Source organism: Lycium barbarum, chromosome 1 (assembly GCF_019175385.1).
Source record: "Lycium barbarum isolate Lr01 chromosome 1, ASM1917538v2, whole genome shotgun sequence".
Taxonomy (NCBI): domain Eukaryota; kingdom Viridiplantae; phylum Streptophyta; class Magnoliopsida; order Solanales; family Solanaceae; genus Lycium; species Lycium barbarum.
In genome coordinates, this window is record NC_083337.1 from 151,384,561 (window position 1) to 151,409,025 (window position 24,465).

The 24,465-nt window shown below is 35.0% G+C and overlaps 3 protein-coding genes and 1 pseudogene across 3 annotated transcripts; 3 read left to right on the top strand and 1 right to left on the bottom strand.

The window, feature by feature from the left end:
* The first annotated feature begins 1,554 nt into the window (after positions 1-1,554).
* Positions 1,555-2,747, top strand: LOC132644295 (proteinase inhibitor PSI-1.2-like). The gene is made up of 2 exons (XM_060360886.1): positions 1,555-1,711; positions 2,365-2,747. The coding sequence occupies exons 1-2, from the start codon at positions 1,627-1,629 to the stop codon at positions 2,574-2,576; spliced, it is 297 nt and encodes a 98-aa protein (XP_060216869.1). The 5' UTR covers positions 1,555-1,626; the 3' UTR covers positions 2,577-2,747.
* A 696-nt stretch (positions 2,748-3,443) lies between these two features.
* On the bottom strand, positions 3,444-11,098 carry LOC132644287 (myb family transcription factor PHL7-like). Its single transcript, XM_060360881.1, has 7 exons — positions 10,793-11,098; positions 6,984-7,203; positions 5,880-5,956; positions 5,732-5,774; positions 5,532-5,589; positions 5,274-5,343; positions 3,444-4,117 (listed from the first exon to the last, which is right to left on the bottom strand). The coding sequence occupies exons 2-7, from the start codon at positions 7,192-7,194 to the stop codon at positions 3,596-3,598; spliced, it is 981 nt and encodes a 326-aa protein (XP_060216864.1). The 5' UTR covers positions 7,195-7,203; positions 10,793-11,098; the 3' UTR covers positions 3,444-3,595.
* Positions 11,099-18,063: 6,965 nt separating this feature from the next.
* On the top strand, positions 18,064-19,654 carry LOC132616533 (tetrahydroberberine oxidase-like; annotated as a pseudogene).
* A 542-nt stretch (positions 19,655-20,196) lies between these two features.
* Positions 20,197-23,912, top strand: LOC132644304 (uncharacterized). Its single transcript, XM_060360894.1, has 2 exons — positions 20,197-20,578; positions 21,480-23,912. Exon 2 carries the CDS (start codon positions 21,503-21,505, stop codon positions 23,855-23,857), a length of 2,355 nt encoding a protein of 784 aa, XP_060216877.1. The 5' UTR covers positions 20,197-20,578; positions 21,480-21,502; the 3' UTR covers positions 23,858-23,912.
* Positions 23,913-24,465: the final 553 nt, after the last annotated feature.

A 24,465-nucleotide genomic window follows, 5' to 3' on the forward strand; every position in this document is an offset into this window, starting at 1 on the left:
CTCTGTGCTGTACAAATTTAGTAACTGGGGTATAAGATATGGGTTCAACTTGTAAGTACTAAAAGATTAGAAAAAATTATATTATCATATCATCTAAAAGACACCTGCAATTAAATGTTCATAACAAGTGAAATTAGTAGCAATATAAAAAAATAAGGACCAGTAACCTGTTACAACAATAAATTACCTGATTGTGTAATAGTTCTTTGCACTAAATCTCATGGTGTGTAAGTTAAGTCCATGTGAGAAACATTTCCACATGGCTGCAATAGTACTGGTTCAGTCCTATGCTCATTGTGGAGGAATTCCTGTTAACTTTTACTGTAACGGTGTCTAATAATATTTCGAGTCAATGCTACTCATTCTAAGGGAGACAAATATGTATGGCTGCCAAACTTCTTGGTTTTTACTTAAATCAGCAAATTTCGAAATTCAATTTCTTAAACCTCTCTATGAATTTCCCCTTTCTCTGAATTTCAAAGGTTGATTTGCAACTGCGGATTTAATAGATTGATGGAAAAGCCCACACGCTGCTGCAACAAGTAAAGTGCGTGGCTATTAAAAGTTCATAATTTATGCATTAATGATTTTTTTTTTAAAAAATGTATAATTAGGTGTCTGCATAGGTTGGGTTGGTTAGGATTTTGCATTTATCAAACCAAACCAATTATTTCGATTTTTTATGTTTATAAACCAAACCAATGAAATTCGGATTTTTCATTCACAATTTTTTTTTTTTTTTTTTTTTTTGAAATGTCTTGCAACAAAATTTATTTAACTTTGTGAGATATGATGTAAATGCTACATTATTTCATACAGTCATACCTAATCTAATTCAGCGTAAACAATTACACACAGTAATATCAACTACCACGCCACAAAAGGGAGAAAGATTCATATCATATATTGCGAGCTCAAGTTTTAGAACTTGAATCCATTCTAACATCAGAAACTTATATACACAAAAAATTTTGATTAAAAATTGATGGATTTCTGCCAGGTATAAGAAAAATATAATTTCATTTAAGTTAATATATACAGACATGGGGAAAAACATTTTGTTTTGATTTGAGCTTCCTTTAAGTTAATATATATGGACTGTGGGATACAATTCCAAGATTAAAACATGGTGTTAAAATGTCAAAAAATAAAAAACAATGACAAAGTTAAAGAAATTACACTTACAGAATAAATTATAAATATAATGTCGAATTGACTTCGTCTCGGTTTGACTTTTTTTTAGTTAATACCAAACCAAATCAATTGTGGTCAGATTTTTCTTTTCTATACCAAATCAGTAGTCGGGTATTTTTTTTCAGTTTGACTCGATTTGTAGGATTGATGCAATTTGTCCGTTTTCTTTGTACACACCTACAATCAGGTCACTATAGTAATTAGTGACATATCTCAATTGATAATGTAATAAAAATGATAACTAACCAGCCATAACATGCTAAACTACACAAATATAATAGCGTTCAATTTTTACAATGTTGGTGCAACAATTATATTCTTTGAGAAATACCTACTTTTTTGGAATGAAACAAAGTCATATCGCATGTTCATCTGTTTCAATTTTTCCTTCTTTAGATCATTCATCCGCTATAAACAGGTTGATTGTTTAACATGTTCTATGCACAAAGTAGAAACTCAAGAGAAAGCAATATGGCTATTCACAAAGTTGGTTTCCTTGCTCTCCTCCTCTTGTGTGGTAAGCAATTTCAGCATAATTTTTTTAAGATATAAACTAAAAGTGATACTTCGCGATTGCTTAAATAATGAAAAATGATATTTCAGGATAAAACATGGTTCTTGATTGTGCTTGTACTGTCATGCTTAGGAAGTGAAATGATTTTTTTATGTCAAATTGTTTTTTGTTTGATTAAATGTTACTTCAGATATAGAATGAAAGTTAGGGTCTTAGTGACTAACAAGATGGATTTATTTTATATGCATCGATAGTGGAACGAATTCTCAAACCGGCATATACTTTAATGGGTTTTAGCAAGTTATATTTTTATTTTCTAAAAGAATTAACTTATATACACTAGACAGTGTCAAAACAAGTTCGACGCGACCGATCTAAAAGATAAAATCACAGGTAAGCATTCATAAATAAGGAGCATTAGTAACCTAAACAATAAGGTTGATAATTAACCTGCTACAAGTAGTTAAAATACATTCATAATGTACAAAAATTACACACTCTCATTATAGTATACTTAAATCCATAACTTTTTTTTTGGTAAATCAGTTAAATCCAAATTAATGAAGGCAAGACGTGTATCTTTTACCTACACATTTATCACTAGACCATAGTAAATTAGTGATATGTATTTTCACTTTAACTGGTTGCATTTGTAGGAATACTTGTACTAGGAGGCAAAGTGGCAACTGCAGATGAGAAGTCATGTCCTCGGAATTGCATCAACGATGCAGCTTACATGGTTTGCCCAACTCGCCATGGACGACATAAGTTAATTGAATCTTATTGCGACAACTGTTGCACTTTACCTGAAAACTGCAAGCTTTTCAAAGAGAATGGTGATCTCATTTGTACTGGAACTGATTACTAGTTGGAATGCTACTAGCTAAGCTACTTAAATATTTGCTGTATGTAATAAAGCCTGAGGTTATGCTCCTTAGGTGATGTGTCATGGAATTTTGACATTCCTTGACTAAGCTTTTACAAAGCTAAAAAAGTTTAATCATCTTATATATATTACTGAGCAAAGCTTCTCATCATAGTTAAACTTCTTCTATGCTAGTTGTCGCCTACCATAATCCTCCTTTATCCGCACTTGAAACTGAACTGTTACTTGGGTGGGAAGCTCACATAGGCAGAACTACAAAGGGATAACAAACACGATATAAGAAATGTGGTGAACATCAAGGTCATGATTCAACTCCCAAGAACATATTGTGTGCGGCAGTGTCTTTTTTTTTTTTTTTTTTGGCGGGGGCGTGGGGGGAGGAAGTGATTGTTAGGTAACTCCAACATCCTACTTATGGCAAGGCACAGGTGAAGGATTGAATAGGGCACTTGCTTGATGGGTTTGATTAAGAAATAAAATTGCGCCCTTGGCATCAGCTATTACTTTTGGCATAATGATATAAACGTTTGATCCTAACAAGACTAACCCACAACACAGGTAGATTCAGTCACGAAGGAGCTACTTGCAGCATTGAGGTGTTGCATACAAACTGTGATAGAAGCTAATCAGTGGTCCAGTAACAATGACATAATATTACCTCCAGCATATAAGCAACAGTACCCTCATCATTGGCATTGATATAAGGTGTGTAGACAGACTGCAGAACTTTCAATAAAAACAAAACTACTAGCCTCAAGCCAAACTAGCCTGAGTGGAATGCAGAACCTTCAATATATCAATAAATAAAAACTGCCCCTATATCATAAATAAATGGTAAGCCTCTGGAGATAAAAGAGCAACTCAAACCTACTACATTAAAGACCAAGCGGTATCTGTGACCAAATGAGAATTATACAATTATACATATATTCAGAGGTTACACAAACTATATAAATTGAAGTCATGTTGCACAAGCAGCATGCTGGCGTGGCATCGAATAACTACATGTTGCTCCCAGAAACTTTATGATCCTCGATGCCTAGAGATAATCCTGATGCATGATTAAATTGATCCCTCGTCATAAAAACTGAATGTGGTTGCTGGTATGGTGGGCTCAAGCTTGAATCCAATATCTGATGTGGAAGTGCCACGTTTTCTTTTGTGAATGCTGCACTTGTGCCAACTCTTTGTTTCTTTGATGACCTCTCACCGTTAGGGCTCTCTTGGCAATCAGAGTCTGAACTTAGAGGCTCATGATGTGAAGAGAAAGATTCATCCATAGAAAGGCTCTTGGTTGGGACATGTGCTTTTACAGGCTTATCGACATGAGGGGCCTCAGATGATGGTGCAGGAGTCCCTGGATCAGTCCTGTTATCAGATTCTGGGCCGTTGTCACCAGTTGGAGGAGCAGTGACCCCAGAACCAGGAACTTCAAGAACTCCACTGAGCCGTTGTTGCTCTTCGATTATCTTCTTCAAATACTTCCCTTGGGCTTCTATTCTAAGTTGTAGCTGTTTCTGGACCTGTAAATTTAAGAAAAAAGTGGGCATGAAACTTTTGCAGGACTTGATTAACGGGAGTCCTTCATGCAGAATAGTATGCTTAACAAACTCAAGAGAAGTAAAGCAAAGAGAATTTAATTATTCCAAGTGAATTTCTGTCCATTTCAGAAAGAATGGTCAATTAATCACGAGCTTTTGGTGAAACAATAGATAAATTCTGTCAGTTTCTAGGAATTTTTTTTTGGGCAGAATGAAGTTAATCTATAAAGTATGGCCATTTTCATTTGGTAGCCATGCCCATGAGCATGTCCAAGAGTCTGCGTGAAAATGGTCAGACATATAGGAGTTTTGATCCTCTAACATAGAATATTGTTAACCTATAAGAAAGATAATCTTTCGGTTACAACTCTTTTTTGCATTATTCCTCCCTTAGAAAAAGAAAAACGTTTTTTGCATTATTTCTCTTCCTCTTAATAGCTTCGAACCAATGGAAGGCTAATACCTCCACCACTAGAAAACAAGGAAAGTTGGTATACTTTCTGTTACATTATCACTACAACAAAAGAGGCTTTTAGCGGCAATATATTTTCCTTTTAGCGGCAATAGTTATTGCCACAAAAACATTTACCAGCAATTGGTTAAATGCCATTAGATCCAAGGTCGCTAAAGCCTTTAGCGGCATTTATTGTTAGGGCTAAAGTTTGGTATTGCCGGTAATAATTGATTCTAGAATACAATTAACCGCAATTAAATTATTGCCATTAACTAATTGCCGCTAAAAGCATATTTTGTTTTAGTGTATTCCATTTCATATACAATGGACGGAATAGTGTATATCACACTAGTACAGTTGCTCCGCCTTTTAAGAGACTCGATATACTCAGAGAAACATTTTCTTGACACAAGATAAGTAAATGAGGGAAAAAGATTCTTGCAGGTGTTTGTTTAAGCAGCATGCTGAAGACTTTTAAAGCGAAATTTAAAAAGTCGGTGGTTAGCAATTGCTTATTATTTTTGCAACTGTGCAAAAGACTAATTTCCTATAGGAAAAGAGAAGGAATATTCCTGTTACAAAAGCAGGAAAGTTACTCTCCTCCACCTTCCTTTACCTGTCAATTAAATGCTTCCTGAGGACTATATCCATACCAATTATCCAAAAAACATTAAAAGAACCTACCTCCAGTTGCTCATGGAGTCGCTTTTGCACCTCCATCTGCAGCTTTAGAGCCGTAGTGATTTCCACACCTCTGTTAACAAACAATTCTCAGTCAGGTAAAATATTTAAGATCCTCAAAGATACAAACCACTTAGATTTTTCAATCAAACAAAGACTGTCTATATGGTCATTTTAGAACAGATTACTAGTGTAGATGCATTCCCAGTTTGTGAGCATTCAAAAGAGATCTACACAAGAAACAAGGGATAATCTACTCACGATGAACCATCCAAACTTGAAAGCATATCCCTTGATTCTTTCTTATCAGAGTTTTTACCTTGCAATCACAAGCCGAAGCCACGTTAGTAAGTTAGCATTACTGGAGTAGAACCAACCTCAGCACATTTTCAAATAATCAAGCAGGTTCAAAATATAAGGAACAAACGACCATGAAGATTTCGAATTCCATCAGAACCTACCATCAGATGAGGAATCTGGAAGATATTTAGCAAGTCGATATTTCTGAGTCAACAGGAAAATAAATGCAAGTCAGTTACCCTAACAAAATATAATACAAGCACACATCCCGGAGGATAAGTTGTAGAAATAAATGTGGTGAATGTACACCTGTAAATGGCTTTTTACATGGTAAATGGTTAGTCCTTGTACACCCATGACTCTAAGAACGCCTTTCGGTGTAGCTCCTGAACCGTAGAACAGAATATCAATAACATTTATTATTTTTTTGGATAAGGAAAAGTAAATTTATTAACAAAGAGTACCAAAGAGGTACAGCAGAAGTACAAGAGGTCCTAACAGGACAGCAGTTACAGTATCAAGGCTTCCAAAAAATCCAAAAGGAAAGGCAGGATTTTCTAGCATACTACCCCTACACCACATGTAAACACAAGGAGATACTGGATACTTTTGTCACACCTCAAAGAGTTGGTACTTCCTCTGTCCTTTTTATGTAACATGGTTTGACTGGCATGGAATATGAGATAGTTTGACTTATATATTATCTAAGTGGTAGTTACACTGGACTAAATGTTATGTAACAGTTAAAAATTTAGTAGCAATCATCACATTAAAACTTAAATCTGATTACTTAAATAAATATGAATTCTAGAAACTTGAAGCAGTTGTATAAAGTAATTCTTTAGTTGAATCATCAGACATTCTAGGACGTTTAAAAAAGGAAAAAGTGTAAATATGAATTAGGAAAAAAGTGTATTAGTTATTACAGTAGCCAAATCCACATAATTTAATGATTGACTGCTGGTAGATCATATATTATATAAACATACAAATTGAACCTTATAGCACCTTACAAATTTACCAAAGTTCGATTATATCTCCAATTGCAACGATTTTAATAAGCTATCATTTTATTTTTTACGGATATTTTGCATAAAGATAAAGCTTGAGCAAATATATGGAAAAATAACCAATAATCGGGTCAAGTGAAAGTTGACCGCCCAGATTCTTGGGAGCAGGGTCGCATTTACATTTCCATCTACCATCGGTTATTTATGATTTGTGTATGCTTGTGCACAAGCATCTCTGTGCACCCGAGTACCTGACTGTAATGCTCCCAAAGGACTCTCCAAAAGGTAGAAACCCAAGCCACTCCAACATAGCTACCGTGGTCCATAGGCAAGAGAGGTGGGGTGTGTGTGGGGGGGTTGGTTACATAAGGAGACTGACCAAAGTGAAAGTCCAGAAACTTACTATCCGGGCCACCAAGTTGTGCTACAGCATCAACAAATCGCTCATGAAGCTCGTTGGTCCAACGCAGACGTTGTTTTGAGGCAAGACTGGGATTGTTGTTGCCTCCACTCATCGGATCCATTGAGCCGCCACCACAGTCTAATGACTGGCTATGCACAGCTGCATTGTTCTGGACTAAGCTTGGACTGGGAGCGCCTTTGGGCTGATACATTTCATTTATCTACAGAAAATAATGAAGCAGTCATAAAACAAAGAATTAAAAAGTACTACAAGAATTTCAAAATCAGCAAAACAAATAAAAGAACATTATTTTCTGAAACTCAACGCACAGAAAACAAAAGATCTAGTCCTCTTGAAAATGCTCCCATTCCCCTGATTCCATATAAAGAAATATTGTCACCACGTACCCTTTTTTACATTTATAACAATTCCCTGGCCAACTAATTCTCCTATATGTTAGTTAACTCATTATTTATTGAAATTGTCTTGGCCATCAAAGTATTCAATTTCACAAGGGCAGACACAAGTCGAACTCTGTGGTAGCTCGAGCACCCATCGCTTTTGACTGGGGATGAGGGGAGCTATATATTTATAGAGGCGAGAAATGGCGAAATATGAGTGAGCCGACCAAGACTCAAAAAGTCAGTCGGTACATTAGTTAATAAGGCGGATGAAGCAGTTCTATATTTCCTCGTGGTGCAAGATCAAATCTCCGCTCAAGAATTTTGTCTTTTTCAGCTGAAGCTTTTTATTTCCATTTCTTTTTACTTATTTACAACAACAACAACATACCCAGTAATCCCACAAGTGGGGTCTGGGGAGGGTAGAGTGTACGTAGACCTTACCTCTACCTTTGTGGGGTAGAGAGGTTGTTTCCAATAGACCCTCGGCTCAAGTAAAATAGGAACAATCATCAGGATAGCAAGAAAACTAAAGTAGAAGAGACAGTAAGTAGTAATAGAAGACTAAGAACACGAAATATGTGAATACTAAAATAAGAAATACAAGAAAATGCCGGAAATAATACTACTCCAACAAGAAAGGAAAATGCTATTAATCCTATTACTAGCCTTCTACCCTAATCCTTGTCCTCCACACCCTCCTATCTGGGGTCATGTCCTTGGTAAGCTGAAGACTAGCCATATCCTGCCTGATCACCTCTCCCCAGTACTTCTTCGGCCTACCTCTACCTCTCTTTCAGCCCTCCATCGCCAGGCTCTCACACCTCCTAACCGGAGCATCTATGTCTCTCCTTTGGACATGTCCGAACCATCTCAGTCTAGCCTCCCGTATCTTGTCCGCCATGGAGGCCACTCCCACCTTGTCCCGAATCTCTTCATTTTTTACCATAGTTGTTGTCCTTTTTTACTTTGTCATTTCCATTTTTACTTTCTTTCACAATTTTCGTATCCACTAAAAAAGGATAGCCTGGTGCACTAAGCTCCTGCTATGCCGGGGGTCCAGGGAAGAGCCGGACCACAAGGGTCTATTATACGCAGCCTTACCCTGCATTTCTGCAAGCGGCTATTTTCACGGCTCGAACCCATGACCTCCTGGTCACAAGGCAGCAACTTTACTAATTACGCCAAGGCTTCATATCCACTCCTCCCAAAACAAAAAACAAAAAAAATTCCTTCTTTCCCTCTCTCTTTTCTTCATTCGCTTTTCCTTTTTTACTTTCTCCAACTCCCCCCCCCCCCCCCCCCCCCCCCGCAAAAACCCCCAAACCACAATCCCACCTTCCTGAACCATGTGAAGCTCCCTCTTCCTCAACAGTAGAATGAAACTCATCCTTCCTAACCTCTCCCGAAGAAACTTCGGCGTTATTCTTCTCCCTCTCGCTGGTCTCAACAGTTTGACTTTTCTGCCGACGTAATCCCCCTCCCTCTAAATTTTTCTGTTTGACTTCTGATACTAAGGGACCAATTAAATATAGTTTAAAATTGGTATTTGTAAATATAGGAACTTCCAAGTTATGTTAATCTAAAGCCAATATTTTTGCAATAAATTGAGTGTAAGCAATGATGCTTCTATTTATCGTTTTCAAAATATGTAAACGCGAAGAACAATTGTGAATAACATTATCCTTTTTTCTTTTTTTGACAATGGTAAACGAATAACATTATCTTTTTTAGCTATAAAATTAATTATAGTTTACATGTTAAATAAGTTCACCATCAAGTTTCAAATAGACGTATCACTTGTACATTGTGCCAATAGCTAGTAGAGGACCCGTGAATTTAACATCCTGCGTCCACCACTGTCGCTATCGGCTTTTGCCCTTGTACTCAAAATTGACAAGTCTATAGTAGTGTACAAGGACGACATTCCCTAGTTTCAACAACAATAATAATTATGACTCAACTCGAAACTAGTTGAGGTCGCCTATCTGAATGTTATGCAGATTGCAATTGTAAATAGACAAGGGTATAATAGTCCAATTAAGAAGATATGAGGGGAACAATATTCATTTAGTTTAGTTGGAAGTTAGTTTATCACTACTTAATAACATTGTTAAGAGGTTTTCAAAAGATGGTTAACGATATATTACTTGTATACGGGCCCTTTTTGCCCTCTTTATGAAACTTATTACTTTATCAAGAAAAATAATGGGGGTTAATGATATAAGCTAGCTCATTACACTGTAACGCTCATTCAAGATCATATCAATAATACTTTATCACCTTACTCCATCTGTGTAGCTCAATTCAGAAGCTATTCTTTTTCTTCTTAGCTTTCTTGAATGAGCACACTCATTCAACTCTAGATATCTATTTCACTTTACTTGTACATTTTGGAGGAGATTCTCTGAAACTCACAATCCCAGGTTTCAAATGAGCTAAACTTATACTCACTCCGTCTCAAAATATTTGTCACAATTTTCATTTACACGCCCCTTAAGAAATCTTTTATAAGGGTAGCATTTTCACTATTTTACCCTCTTAACATATTTCAAGTAACCTCTCCTCAATAAATATTTACTCCATCAATGGTGAGAACCTCTTAAATATTGCTAATTAATACAAGGGTAAAATGGGAAAAAGTTACTTAATTTTGTCTTGATTAAATAGAACGACCAATATTTTGAGACAAGTATTTTCAATAGACAAATATTTTGAGACAAGTATTTTTAGAAAAGACGACAAATATTTCGAGACGGAGGGAGTATATTAGGACTAGTGATTTTCACCAGCTGCTCAAGTCACCCTTGGTATCATATATAATTCACTTAAGCTAAACACAAATTTACACTGATAAGCCTTTTCCCTGATTCTCCAAAATTAAGTATTCAAATAAAATGACCCCAAACAGTATAGAATGAATTTCAAGAAATTCATATTCCAACACCAAATTAGTTTTGAGATTGAGACCTAGTTATTGTTGTAGTTGTAGTATAGGAATATAAAAGAACAACAACCACAAATTCCAATATATACCAAAATTCAGAATTACAATCACCCTTTTAATTTTACCAGCTAATTAACTCAACCCCTTGTATCAAACACTTCATTTCAGCTCATAACACAAGTTATTACTTGTAATTTTCCTCTCTAAAGCTTCAAAAGAAAAGAAAAAAGTAGTCAACTCAAGTCATCTACCATAACCCGAAATTACATGCCCAAACCCCACATAATTCATCAAAGGAAAACATAAAAATTCAATCTTTAAATTTCATCACTTATACAACACACCACAAAATCAAGAAACTGACCAAACAAAACAAAAACGAAAAAAGAATCAGAAAATTGAGAAATAGAAACAAGAAGCTCACAAAAGAAGATTAATTTATTAAAATAAAACAATCTTACAGTGATAATAGCGATGCGATCTTCGAATTCCTCACTCTTTCAGTATTTTTGAATTTCTTGAAACTTTATTGGAGGAGAAAATTTGTTTTAAGGAAAAAATAAGGGGGTTCTAACGTAAATAAAACTTAAAACTGACCGCGGGCAGGATTAGACTGCCCAAGTTGAGAATGACATTGTTGTTTAATTAACTTGGCCGGCCCGGAATCTACTTTGTAATATTCCGGGACAAGGTGATTAATAAGGTATTTTGATAAGTCCTGTTCTGCAATTTGGATTTTTCTTATTTGATTGGTACCATTGGCTTTTTTGGACCATCTCTTCCCTTCAATTCTTTTCTTTCATTTTCAAACTTAGTGTTTTTGTCTTTTTTAAAAGATAAATATTTTGGTAAACTTTTCCTTCTCATTGGCTAGCTTTCATTTGGAAAATACTTGCCCACATTTGTTATGTATGTCAGATCCAATAATTTGATTGAGGAATATAACTTAAAGTAAGAATATATGGTTAAGTGATATAAGTGAGTATAGAAAATAGATATCTTGAAATCTTTTCGACTAGGGATGGCAATAGGGCGGGGCGGGTTAGAGTCTTTGGGGGTTTACGAGGGTTAGCCCCGCAACCGCACCGTCCCACGTCGTTGGCCGTCCCTGCCCTCCGTCTACTTCTACTTGTCCACTGTGTTTGGCCATGAAAATTAAATACTTTTCATTTTATTTGATATTTTGGAGTTAGAGTTGAAGATGGAGTTGTGTTTGAAAACGTTTTCCAGAAAAAAAAAGTGAAAAAATTTCATGGCCAAACGGCCCTTAAAAGTAGATGTCCACCTTTACTTGTCTATTTTAGAAAATCAAGAGAAAAATTACTATTTTATGCCTATTTTATCCTTATTAAACACTATAATTATTTTTAATTCTTTTCCCAATATATAATAATTAGGGATGATATAGAAATTATCTTTTATTTATTGCTTAAGGAGTGTGTCAAATCAAATTTGGACAACTAAACATGGAAGGTGAGAGTATTTATTGATTTAATATAAACATAAGGCGTAGGGGTCTCTTTCCTTTCTTTTGATACTCCCATTTGGACTCCGATTGATCCTGATTTCATATTAAGGGCTCAAACTCAAGTCTATGATTAATGGTGGAGGGATCTCATCCATTCAATCACAAACCTTAATTGATGTCTTATTTTGGAATTTAATGAAATATTCAATTAATTATAGTTGATTCGACCGATCTAACACGAATGGTGTATAGATGATCCCCTTCATCTAATAGTTTATTTTATGTACTTCCATATCCAATTCATTTCATCTCTTCTCCAGCCATAAAATTATCGTTCATATGCCTTGAGCGGGTTTTTGGAGTATCAAGTGTCACATTTGGAGGTGACTAGGCACTTTTTTGGCATTCTTTAATAGTTTAATTAGAGAATCTCATTAGTGACCAAAAAAAAATTAGAGAATCTCATTCTTAGCTTTAATTTAATGGGGTTGTCAATATAATATTTTTTAATTACCTTTTCTTTATTTCTAGTACCAGTATAACAACAACAATATCATACCCAGTGTAATTCCATATGTGAGTAGGGAGGATAGGATGTGCACACCTTATCTCTACGACTTTACCTTTTTGGGATAGAGAGACTATTTTTTATAGACTTTATTTGTAGTATGTGCTTAACAAATTATATTCAAATATATAATTTTTCTTAATCGGTCGGAAAAAGAATATTTAAATATTTTGAATATTCAAATATATATTCAAGAAAAAAAGATAATCCTTTTTGGAGCGATCTGTAATCCTATGTCAAATACAAAGTGGTGAATACCATTCTTTGTGTTTGTCTTTTGCTCAACTTAGGAGGCAGTGCCACTCGGATTTCACAAAGAGAAAGCTGCCTTCTCGTCTTAGTAAGACCTCTTCCCCTCGTAGGATCTTGAGAGCTAATATATTAAAATAATCATTTTCTTTACTTTTGTTTTTGAAGGTATTAATGACTTTTAAATTTTGTGTTTGCTTTTTATCGCAAGAAAAGATGCTATTTCATCCCTGAAAAGTTAGGTTTGTGAAGAAATATCTATCATAAAAACATATGCAAAGCCACTACATTAAGCCAAGTGTAACAACCCAAATTTATCAACACAACACTAACATAAATTATACTTACAGCATCCAAATTACAACTGAGAATTGGAACAACAAGGTAATAATGAACAATACTAATGGGGAAATCTAAGAATAACAGGGGAAGAAGGTAGATGAGATACTAGAACATAGAAGGAGGAGGAGGGGATAACAGACAGAGCCAAAGCTTAACATAAATCGCATAAGCCTATTGCTCCTGGAATGCACTGTTTATCGACCCGGATCTCACACATAACCAACAAATGTAGCATTGGGCTGCTTTGTTATTACTGGTCTCAGCCCATTCATAACACCAAGTGACAATATCACAAAAAGCCACATGATTTCTAATTTTAAAAAAGAAAAACAAAAAAGTAAAGGATAAAGGAAAAAATACCCAAAAAGTACTAACCTAAACTAACCCCAAAGCGCCATTACCAACGTTCCTAATTTCCCTATTCCCCATATGACTTCCTCTTTCTCAATTTATATGATATAGTTTCACTAAGCATGATTTTTTTTTTAAAAAGAAGGAACTATTTTAAAACTTGTGGTCCGAAACAAGTCATGATATTGTTGTAGCTTTAAATCATTTCGTTAAGGGTAAAAGGGAAAGTTTAAGTTAAATTATTTTAAAATATAAAAATGTATTATTTTTTTCCGGATAAACTAAAAAGGAAAATATATCACATAAATTGAGATAGAAGGAGTATATTTTATTAGTACAGTACATCACTTCTAAATTAGATGGTAGGAATAAAGACTAAACATAGCAGCAATCCTTCAAACTGGTTCCTCTTGCTCTCTCTCACATTGTGGGGAACAAAATTCTCTAGAAACCATTGCGAAAACTGAGTCCATATAAGTGGAGGTGACCCACCTGGCATGCTATCAATATAATTTCTCCATTACAGTCAAACTTTTCTATAATGATAGCGTTTGTTCGAAAATTTCATGATTATTATAGCGAAGTACTGTTATGCTCGTATACTGACATTTCATGTTTAGATTTCATTTAGCTGTTATAAACAAAAGTACACAAAAAACTATTTTCCTGTATTTTTTATTTTATAAACAAAAACAAATACTTGTTAACTTAAAATCTCAATTGATTATTATATCATTAACTAAAAATTGAAAAGACTAATAAATTACTCATAAATCCATAACTAGTTATACCGTACCGATAAAAATTAAAATTTAAGGAACATATGCATTTAAAATTAATTAGAAGTTTTAATATTTCAAGTTTGACATAGAGTTCTAAAATTGTAAGTTGTTTAATAAATTTCAGTCTCTTATATAACGCTTAAATTGACGAAGATTTTTTGTCAAACTTTCAGCAAAAGGGAATTCAATAGCTTTCGCTTAAAGATTGTCTAAGAGCTTAACAATTGATTCTTCTATCTCACCCCTAGTGGCAGTAGGTTTAAGCTCTTCATCAACACTTTCATTCTCACCTTCTGCATCAGTTGTCCCTTGAAATTTATTATGTGCATGATATTTGATGATCAACATAAATATTTTAATATTTATTTTTCTAGGTAATATATTTCTTAGAAAATATTATTATACAATATTTGAGTATGACTGTTATAGAGAGGTAGTTTTACAAAGAGTGTACCGCTATAATGAATGTCATTGCTGTTATAGGTAAAGTGTTGTTATAGAGAAGTAAAATATAACATAAAAAATCAGTTCCGGAAAAAATCAAGCTGTTATAATAAAATGCTATTGTAATGAATGACGATTATAAAGAGGTTTGCTGACCAAATCATCTAAAATGTGGTATAGTCAACTGTGTGGGATACCACTAATTCCAGGTCGTGCAACCTCTTAAGAAAATTGATCAGAAACGCATATGCCTCGCTCGAAACTCCAACGATATCCTCTTGAATCTATCGCATATCTTCTATAGTAGGACTAGTAGCTGGGTGTGGTGCAATACCCACGAATGGTACCTCATCGAACCGGGGAGCCACAATAGCAGCTGATTGAGCCCCTAGAGTTTGGAATCCTGGACCAAGCATCTGGTTTGGAGTCTAGCCTCCAACACTAGTTAGTGAGCCATCTGGAGTAACAGGCAAAAAGCCCACCAGAGCCATACCCTCAAGAAAATTGATCAGAAACGCATATGCCTCGTTCTGATCTCCAAAGTATCCTCTTGAATCTATCACACATCTTTTGCTCATCAACAAACATAGTAGGTCTAGTAGCTGGGTGTGATGCAATACCCAGGAATGGTACCTCATCGAACCGGGAGCCCCAATAGCAGCTGATTGAGCCCCTAGAGTTTGGAATCTTAAGACCAAGCATCTGGTTTGGAGTCTAGCCTCTAACACTAGTTAGTGAGCCATCTGGAGTAACAGGCAAAATGCCTGCCAGAACCATACCCTTAAGATATCCCTGCATAGGAGCTGACGTGTCCTGAAGCACTGGAGTAGCAATAAAATTAGCTGGTGATGCCTATGTTGGCACAAACTCTTCTATTGAAATCGGCTCATCCTCAGTAACTACCTCCGAATCAGCAGACACGACTCTGGCACGGGCTTGGGCGGCTATCGTGCTTGGCCTCTAGTTGGTGCTGCAAGACAAGCTCTACCCTAACCTTGTCCCCTGCCTCTACCTCGTGCCACGACCATAGAAACGACTGTAGGTACGGGTATGGGCTCTTAATCTCCAGTTGCGGTCGAACGAGTCCTCACCATCTGTGAGAGAATGAAATATTGAAATTTATGATCCAATAGAATTAAATATGCATGATAAGGAATGAAAGTATAGAATTTTTCTTTACGTCTCGTAGCCTCTCGAAGATAAGTATCGATGTCATCGTACCGATCCGCAAGACTCTACTAGATATTGCTCTTGTACTCATGAGACTGGTGAACCGAATTGTCACTACTCAAATTCCAAATATCGCGATGACATCTATGTGATTTTTGGATGATGACACCTGAATGCTGAGACCTTAACATCCAACAATTTTACCAATATAATGCATCGTTTAATGCCACAATGTATCTCGCTTGATCTAATTCATTCATGGAAATTAGTTATCTTGGAAAGTAGACATGATTTCAAAGTGTCATGTCATCTATCTATCATCCAAAAAAAGTCTTGAAACCTGCCTTTTAGTAGCTTCGCTGGCTGTAATCATTCTCTGCCTCTAAGCTCCACTATAAGAAAGTATAGAAATCGCAACAAAATTTTTTATATTTGGTAACAACTTAGTTTTATTGTTGACAAAGAATATTTTTTGCCAAAGAATTTTTTTTGTTGCCATATTATTGATTTTTGTTGCAAAAAGTATTTTTTAGCAATGGAAAAAAAAGTTGTTGCACGTTGTTGCAATAACAACCATTGGGAAAAGTTCATGCAACAAAATATTTTTTTTAATTGTCAAAAGTACTTTTTGCAACAATAATCAATTTATGGCAACAAATTTTTTTGTTGCCAAATATATTTTTTCTTGTAGTGCTCGTTCTTCCTCTACCGAAGATGCGTTTCTAGGAATGTCAAATTTCAGAACTCAATATTAAGTCGTAAGTCTGGAGATTGATACCGATTATAGTGAAGCAAGGACCATTTGAAACATGCTCATAAAGTAGAATCATTTTCAAAAGAACACTAAGATATTATAAGAAAAATATATTTGCATTATCACAAATACTTGGAAGCTGGAATATCGCAGTTTTTGGCATTTCCTTCATCCACATAATATATGTTTGCTTACTAGCAATCTGCAGGTAGGAAGAAGATACTAACCTTGCTATCTATCGGGTCGTTCGCAAAATTAGCATATGCTTTCATGAAGGCACACAACGGAGCTCAGCTAGTAGAAAAATGGATCTTTGCAATCAAGCAAAGACTGGAGGAGTTGCTCCGAGTGTTTGTGGATCGGTTCCAGAGGGAAAGAATGCTGTTGTCTAATGTTCTAGATAATTGGTCTGTAATAGCCTTTAATGACAACTTGAATATTCAGAGTTTGGAAGCTACAAGAAAACTCAAGGAAAGTTCGAGGAAATTTTCTCCTACGGCTTGGAACGACGCGTATAACCAATACAGCATAAAGCTTCGAGTGGAAGAGGACCTCAATTCGTCGGTCATCATATCTGGTAGAACTAATTATAACCGATATGAATGTCATCCAGAGCCTTCGACCAAATACTTTTGTAGCTAGATAAGCTTCTAAAACAATATGTAGTAACAAGGGTCAAGGAAAAAATAGATAGAATTTTTAAAAAAAAAAAAAAAAATATAGTGGGCTAAATCATCTATATGACATTTATCAATTTTTTGTTTATCTTTTTCTTTTGCTTTTTCGGCTAAGACAAATTATCACGTATAAAAATAAATAAATAAATAAAAGACATTATCTATGTTATTACATAAATAGCCCTCAAAGTTCAATTGAATTTAGAACTAGTTATCATAAATTCATAATAGTATTATTATTGCCGGTCTTTTATTTTCCATCTGTAAGAAGAAAATTATAAATCTAAAAGTTAGGCTACAAACTTTAATTTTGTAACAGAATTACCAAACTTAGAATAAAGTAAGGAATTGAATTTAGAAGTTAGAGCTAGATTATAATACTATAATATTATTGTCATTCTTTTATTTTCTTTCTTTTTTTATCATAATACTATATTATTATGGTGGTTATTTTATTTTCTTTCTGTAAGAGAAAAATATTTTAGATCTTGATTCGTGATGCTAGATCTCAAACTATCTTATTTTGTAAAAGTATACCAAACTTTTCTTAAAGTAAGAAATTGAATTTAAAATTTTGAACTAGCTCATCATAATATTGTGTATATGGTCAGTCTTTTATTTTCTTTACATAAGAAGAATTTTTAAAGATCTTTAAGCTAGATAGTTAACAAATTATTTTGTAATAATTAACTAACCAAACTTGGCTTATAGTAAGGAATTGAAATAAAAGTTAGAACTAGATAATCATAATATAGTCGCATGGTCACTCTTTTTCCTATTGCAAATCATTGATTTTATTTCGAATGGTGGTCTTGATCTGGATGGTTTGGATATTCTTCCTTTATAAATTTAGTTCCTCACACATTATAAATAGAAGGGGTTTTGCTATTTCATTTCCATAGCACAACTGAACAAAATTCAAGCAAAATGAAGATTTCTTGGGGTATCTTTCTTTTAGTACTTCTTGTTTTCTCATCAACTTCATGGGCAGCGTCAGCTAATAACTACGAAGAATTCATCCAATGCCTATCTCATAGTAACCAAACTTCATCAATTTACACCCCAAATAACTCTTCTTATTGATCGGTCCTTCAATTCTCCAGACAAAACCTAAGGTTCAACACCACTGAAACTCCTAAACCTCCTGTAATTATCACCCCAATAAGTGAATACGAAATCCAATGAGTCATTCGTTGTGCTAAGGAAACTGGGATGCACGTTAGGATTCGTAGTGCAGGACATGACTATGAAGGCCTTTCTTATGCATCTGAAGTTCCGTTCGTTATGGTTGATCTTATTAACCTGAGAACAATCAATGTTAATGTCAATGACAAGAGTGCATGGGTTGAAGCTGTATCCGCTATCGGAGAACTCTATTACAAAATCGCGGAGAAAAGCAAAACCTTAGGTTTTCTAGCTGGGATCTGTCCGACAGTTGGTGTGGGTGGATATTTTAGTGGAGGTAGTTATGGAGTTATGTTGAGAAAATATGGCCTAGCAGCAGATAACATTGTAGATGCACGCTTGATCGACGCGAATGGGAGAATTCTTGATAGGGTTTCCACGGGGGAAAATTTATTTTGGGCAGTTAGAGGAGGTGGATGTAATAACTTTGAACTTGTCATTGCATGGAAAATCAAATTAGTAGATGTTCTTGAGAAAGTAACTGTTTTCAAACTCAAAAAGACATTGGAACAAATGCCACAAAATTGTTCATAAGTGGCAATATGTTGCTCCAAAATTACAGGAAGATTTGTTCATTAGGATCTTGATTAATAGAGTGAACTTAAGTGAATAAGGTGATAAAAACAAATTAAAAATTGTAGCTTCATTCATCTCCATATTCCTCGGTGGAATCGATCGATTACTTCCCATCATGCAAGAAATTTCCTTCAATTAGGATTGAGAAGAGAAGATTGCATCGAAATGAGCTGGATAGAGTCTAGATTGTACTTTGCAGGATTCCCAAGAGGTGAACCTCTTGATGTCTTGCTATGTAGGGTTCAACGCTCGAAGCGCCACTTCAAGGCAAAATCTGACTATGTGCATCAGTCAAATCCCAGAGGGAGGTCTCGAAGGAATCTGGAAATTATTCTTTGAAGATGAAGCCGTAGCAACACAACTGGAGATGAATCCATATGGTGGAAAACTGGATGAGATTGAAGCATCATCTATTCCATTCCCTCACAGATCCAGGGATTTATACAAAATCGAATATTTGGTGTGTTGGGATGAAGAGAGAAATAAGAAATAGTTGAAAGTCATATAAGTTGGATAAGAAGGCTTTATTTTTACATGGCTCTTTCTGTTTCTAAAATTTCCAAGAGCTGCTTATATCAACTATAGGGATATTGATATTGGTGTGAACAACATCAAGGGATATACAAGCTATGGGCAAGCTAAGGTTTGGGGGATTAAGCATTTTAAGACTAATTTTGATAGATTGGTTCATGTGAAGACTAAGGTGGATCCTTCAAACTTCTTTAGGAATGAACCAAGCATTCCTTCACTTACTTAGTGGAAGAACAAAGGTGAATGAAGTTCCGGTGGAAGGAGGCATCATTATAAAAAATAAAAAATAAAATACATATTATTATTTAATTTTAGGTGCATGGTTCCTCTTCTTTGCATGTTTAATAAAGGATCATTCATGCGATCATGTCACTTGATATGACTTGTGTAGTAATTTATTTTTAATGTAATTTGTGTTTACCCCTAAATTTATGACTTAGAGTAACAATTGAATTTTATCAATGATTCAAGAACACGCAGCACGCAGATTAAGATAAATAAACAATGATGTTGTTAATACTCATTTGCTAGATAATATCAATAAATAAAGCAAGACAATTTAATAAGTAAGATAAATAAAGTAAGGCAAGACATTCTTATCAAAATATCTTGGGAGCAGTTGACTGGCAACGTCTTCGGGGAGTAGTAACCGAAAACACTGAAGTGCTTAAGAGCCTGAACAACAATCAGGGGCGGATCTATTAAGGGTCGGGGGGTGCCACGCCACCCGCAAGCTTCACCCGAAACTCTATGAATATATATGTAATATACAGAAGTTATGTACAAATATTTAAAGTGGCACCCCCACTACAAAGTAACCTGCTGGTGCCAGTGGACAGAGGCTTTAATTTCTGCTCTCTGGTCGCGGGATCGAGCCCCAGCGGCTGCATAATTTTTTTTTTAACCCGTGTTGTAGTGCTGCTCAACAGACACAATGAGCTGTAGCAGTCTTTGTTAACTTAATTTATTAATTCTTGACACAAACCCTCTCCCTCTCTTCCTTCTCATTAAAAAAAAGACACAAACCCTTTCTCCCTCTTCTCAATTCTCAAAGAAACAAACCCTAACTTCTCAATTCTTATCAACTAAACAAACCTTTTTCATTGCTCCAAAGCCAATCCCATTCGACAGATTCCTCCATTGACCTATTGTAAGGATCTTTTCATCTTTCTTTCTTGATTTCTTTTGAGTTTTTTTTCTTACAAAAATGCTTTTTTGTGTTAAAATTGTAATCTTGCTTGTGAGTTTTGTACATTTATGTATAAAAGTTGTCATTTTGCTTGTGGGTTTTGTACATCTACGTATAAAAGTTGTAATCTTGATTCTTGATTGAGAGTCATTTTTAGCTGCTTCTTGTCAAAATAGTTTCTCAGTTTTTAGCTACTTCATTTTTGCAATAGAAATTCACATATTTTATGGACCTTTAATCAAAACAGTATTTGGGTTTTGTACTAAAAACTCCATTTTGGCAGTTCAGATTCACTATTTCAGGACTTTTTAGCAAAAAAAAAAAACAGTATCCAAATTCTACCTAAATCTCCATTTTACTTTCAAAATTCGTAATTTTTTGTTTATTTTAAAGCAAAATAGCATCTGGGTTGTGCACAAAAATTCATTTTTCAGCCTAAATTAACATATTTTGAGAGAAAAGATTATCTGGGCTGTGCACAAAAAATCAGTTTTCACATATTTTTGAGCAAAAGAGTATCTGGGTTGTGCAAAAGAATTCATTTTTTAGACCAGTTTCACATATTGTTGAGCAAAATAGTATCTGGGTTGTGAACAAAAATTCACATATTATTTGGATTCTGAAAGATGGATAATCGATTTATATGCATGACAAAGAAAGAAACAAAGGAAAATGGAAGGAATGGAATAGTAGGATCAATAGTGAATTTTTGTAGAGTTATGTATAAAAGTGTAATTTTGCTTGTGGGTATGTACATTTTTGTAAAGAAGTTGGCATATTGCTTTGTGTGTTTTTTGTTGGCTGCTTAAATTTGTGGTGCTTTACTTCAAATTGTGAGGTGAATTGAACTTTCATTTTGTAGGGAAGTGCTTTGATTCTTTGAAGATGGATAAATTTCTCACAAAATTTAATTGTTCTCAACCGAGTTCTAGTATGGATGTCAATCGTTCTCAACTTATAGATGTGCTCGATTTAGGATCGCTTGAAGCTGATCCAGGAGAAAGGATACCTATTGCTGAATACAACCCTCGAATTCGGGATGAAGTGAGGAGACATTATATTCAAACAGGACCTTTTCAACCTTTACTGAAAAAATTTCCTACAACTCAAATAGGAAATAGAGGTCGTCAATTTGTTTCAAGTTGGTACAAAGGTCCACATTCTAATTGGTTGGAGTATAGCATGAAGAAAGATGCTGCATATTGCCTATGTTGTTATTTGTTCAAAAATGAATTTGTACATGGAATTGCGGGTGAGTTTTATACGAAAAATGGTTTTAGGAGTTGGAATAGGGCTCTTGAAAGGTTTCGTTTGCATGTTGGTGAGGTTAATAGTGTCCATGATAAATGTTTCAAGAAGATGCTAGATTTGTCAAATCATCATCAATCAATTCAAGTTGTTCTTGAAAAACATTCCGAGAAGGAAAAAAATGATTATCGAATGCGTTTGGAAGCCTCAATTGATGTGGCAAGACTTCTTTTGCACCATGGGTTGCCTTTTCGAGGTCATGATGAAAGTGAATCTTCAACAAATCAAGGCTTCTTTTTAGGATTTTTGCGATGGCACGGGGATAAACATCCGGATGTGGGAAAAGTGATATTAGAAAATGCTCCACAAAATGATACTTTGACTTGTCCTATGATCCAAAAAGATATTGTCCACGCTTGTGCAAAAGAAACAGTGAAAGCTATAATTGGAGACTTGAATGGAGATTACTTTGGTATATTAGTGGATGAGTCCAAAGATATCTCACACAAAGAACAAATGACTGTTGTGTTGCGGTATGTTGATAAGAATGGTGAGGTGGTAGAACGATTTATCGGTCTAGTGCATGTTAGTGATACATCGGCATGCTCGTTAAAGAAGGAAATCTACTCTTTGCTTTCTAATCACTCACTAAGTCCGTCCAAAATACGTGGGCAAGGTTATGATGGAGCTAGTAATATGAGAGGAGAGATAAATGGTCTCAAAACTTTGATTATGAAAGACAGTCCATCGGCATATTACATTCATTGTTTTGCTCATCAATTGCAATTAACACTTGTAGCTATTGCTAAAAAACATGGGGATGTTGAAGACTTCTTTGATCATGTTACTAATGTGTTGAATGTTGTTGGAGGATCTTTTAAGCGTAGAGATTTGATTCGTCATCATCAAGCTGAAAAGTTGGAGCAGTTACTTGAATCAGGTGAAGTTCATACTGGACGAGGACTAAATCAAATGCGCGGACTTCAAAGACCAGGTGATACTCGTTGGGGATCACATTTCAAAACATTAGATAATTTTATTATTATTTTCTCAACTATTGTTCATGTGCTTGAAGTGATTAAACATGAAGGTTCCACCTCAAGTGATAGAAATCAAGCAAAATATCTTTTGACTGAGATTAAAACATTCAAGTTTGTTTTTATGCTTCACTTGATGTTGAAAGTGTTAGCAATGTCAAATGAGTTGAGCAAAATTTTACAAAAAAAGGATCAAGATATTATTAATGCCGTGGAGTTTCTTAACATTGCAAAAGAAAGATTGCAACATATGAGGGAAACTGGATGGAGGCCTTTGTTGGATGATGTTTCCTCATTTTGTGATGCACAAGATATTTTGATTCCCAAGTTAGATGAGTCTTATTTTCCTGGAAAGTCAAAGCGTAAGTCTTCTGGTGTTTCTTATTCACACCACTTGCGTATTGAAATCTTTTGTGATGTGATTGATGTGCAACTTCAAGAGCTTAATGATCGCTTTGATGTAGTGAGTAGTGATTTGCTTCTTGGGATGGGTAGCTTGAATCCTATCAATTCTTTTGCTAATTTTGATAAAGGTAGAATTATGACTTTAGCAAAGTGTTACCCAGATGAGTTTGATGAACTACATATTCGAGATTTGAGTTACCAACTCGATACTTTCATATTTCATATGCGAAGTGGTAATCCCAAGTTCTCCAACTTGCAAGGAATTCGTGATTTGGCAAAAGCATTAGTTGAGGCAAATCTTGTGGATACTTATTCACTTGTTTATTTACTTGTGAAATTAACTCTGATCTTACCTGTTGCTACCGCAACTGTGGAGAGAGCATTCTCATCCATGAAACGGATCAAAAATGAAGTGCGAAATAGCATTGGTGATCAATATTTGAATGATTGTTTAGTTTGTTACACAGAGCGTGATGTATTCACAAATGTAAGTAATGATGTCGTCATTGATCATTTTCAGAAGATGAAACCTCGTCGAGGACAATTGTAAATGAATGATGGATATTTATGATATTAGTAATATTATTGAAAGTTTTATTCTTTTCTCTTCTGTATATTGCTATAAATAAATGTTTCATCGGAAAAGACCAATAACCCGAATCAAAGTTCGAAAAGACGAATAATCCGACCCAAAGCCCAAATTGATTGAATGACGCATGGCACCCGGAAACTTCAAATCCTGGATCCGCCTCTGACAACAATGATGTCTAATAATAACCTTAGTGATGAAAAATCGGATGGGATACAAGCGAGAGTGAGGGATTTTATAACCTAACCCCGAGTAAAGGTTTTTCATTTTTTACGCCCCTCAGAATGATCATTATCTGCATGTCTCAATCGTTACACAGTGATTTTCTCATTTTTTTACGTCCCTCATAATGAACATTATCTTAAAGCACAAGTAATTTCAGCTAGCAAAGTGGCGCTTAGCATCAAGAGGATGTAGCCTTAGTATAAGAATTCAATAAAAATATAATAGCTTTGACTCAAATTTCGTACTTGTATTAGAAAAATTCATTAAATATATACAAAATTAATTCAATTACTAGCACTTAAGATTGTTGTCTTAAAATCTAAACTTCATAAGTTTCAAGTCCT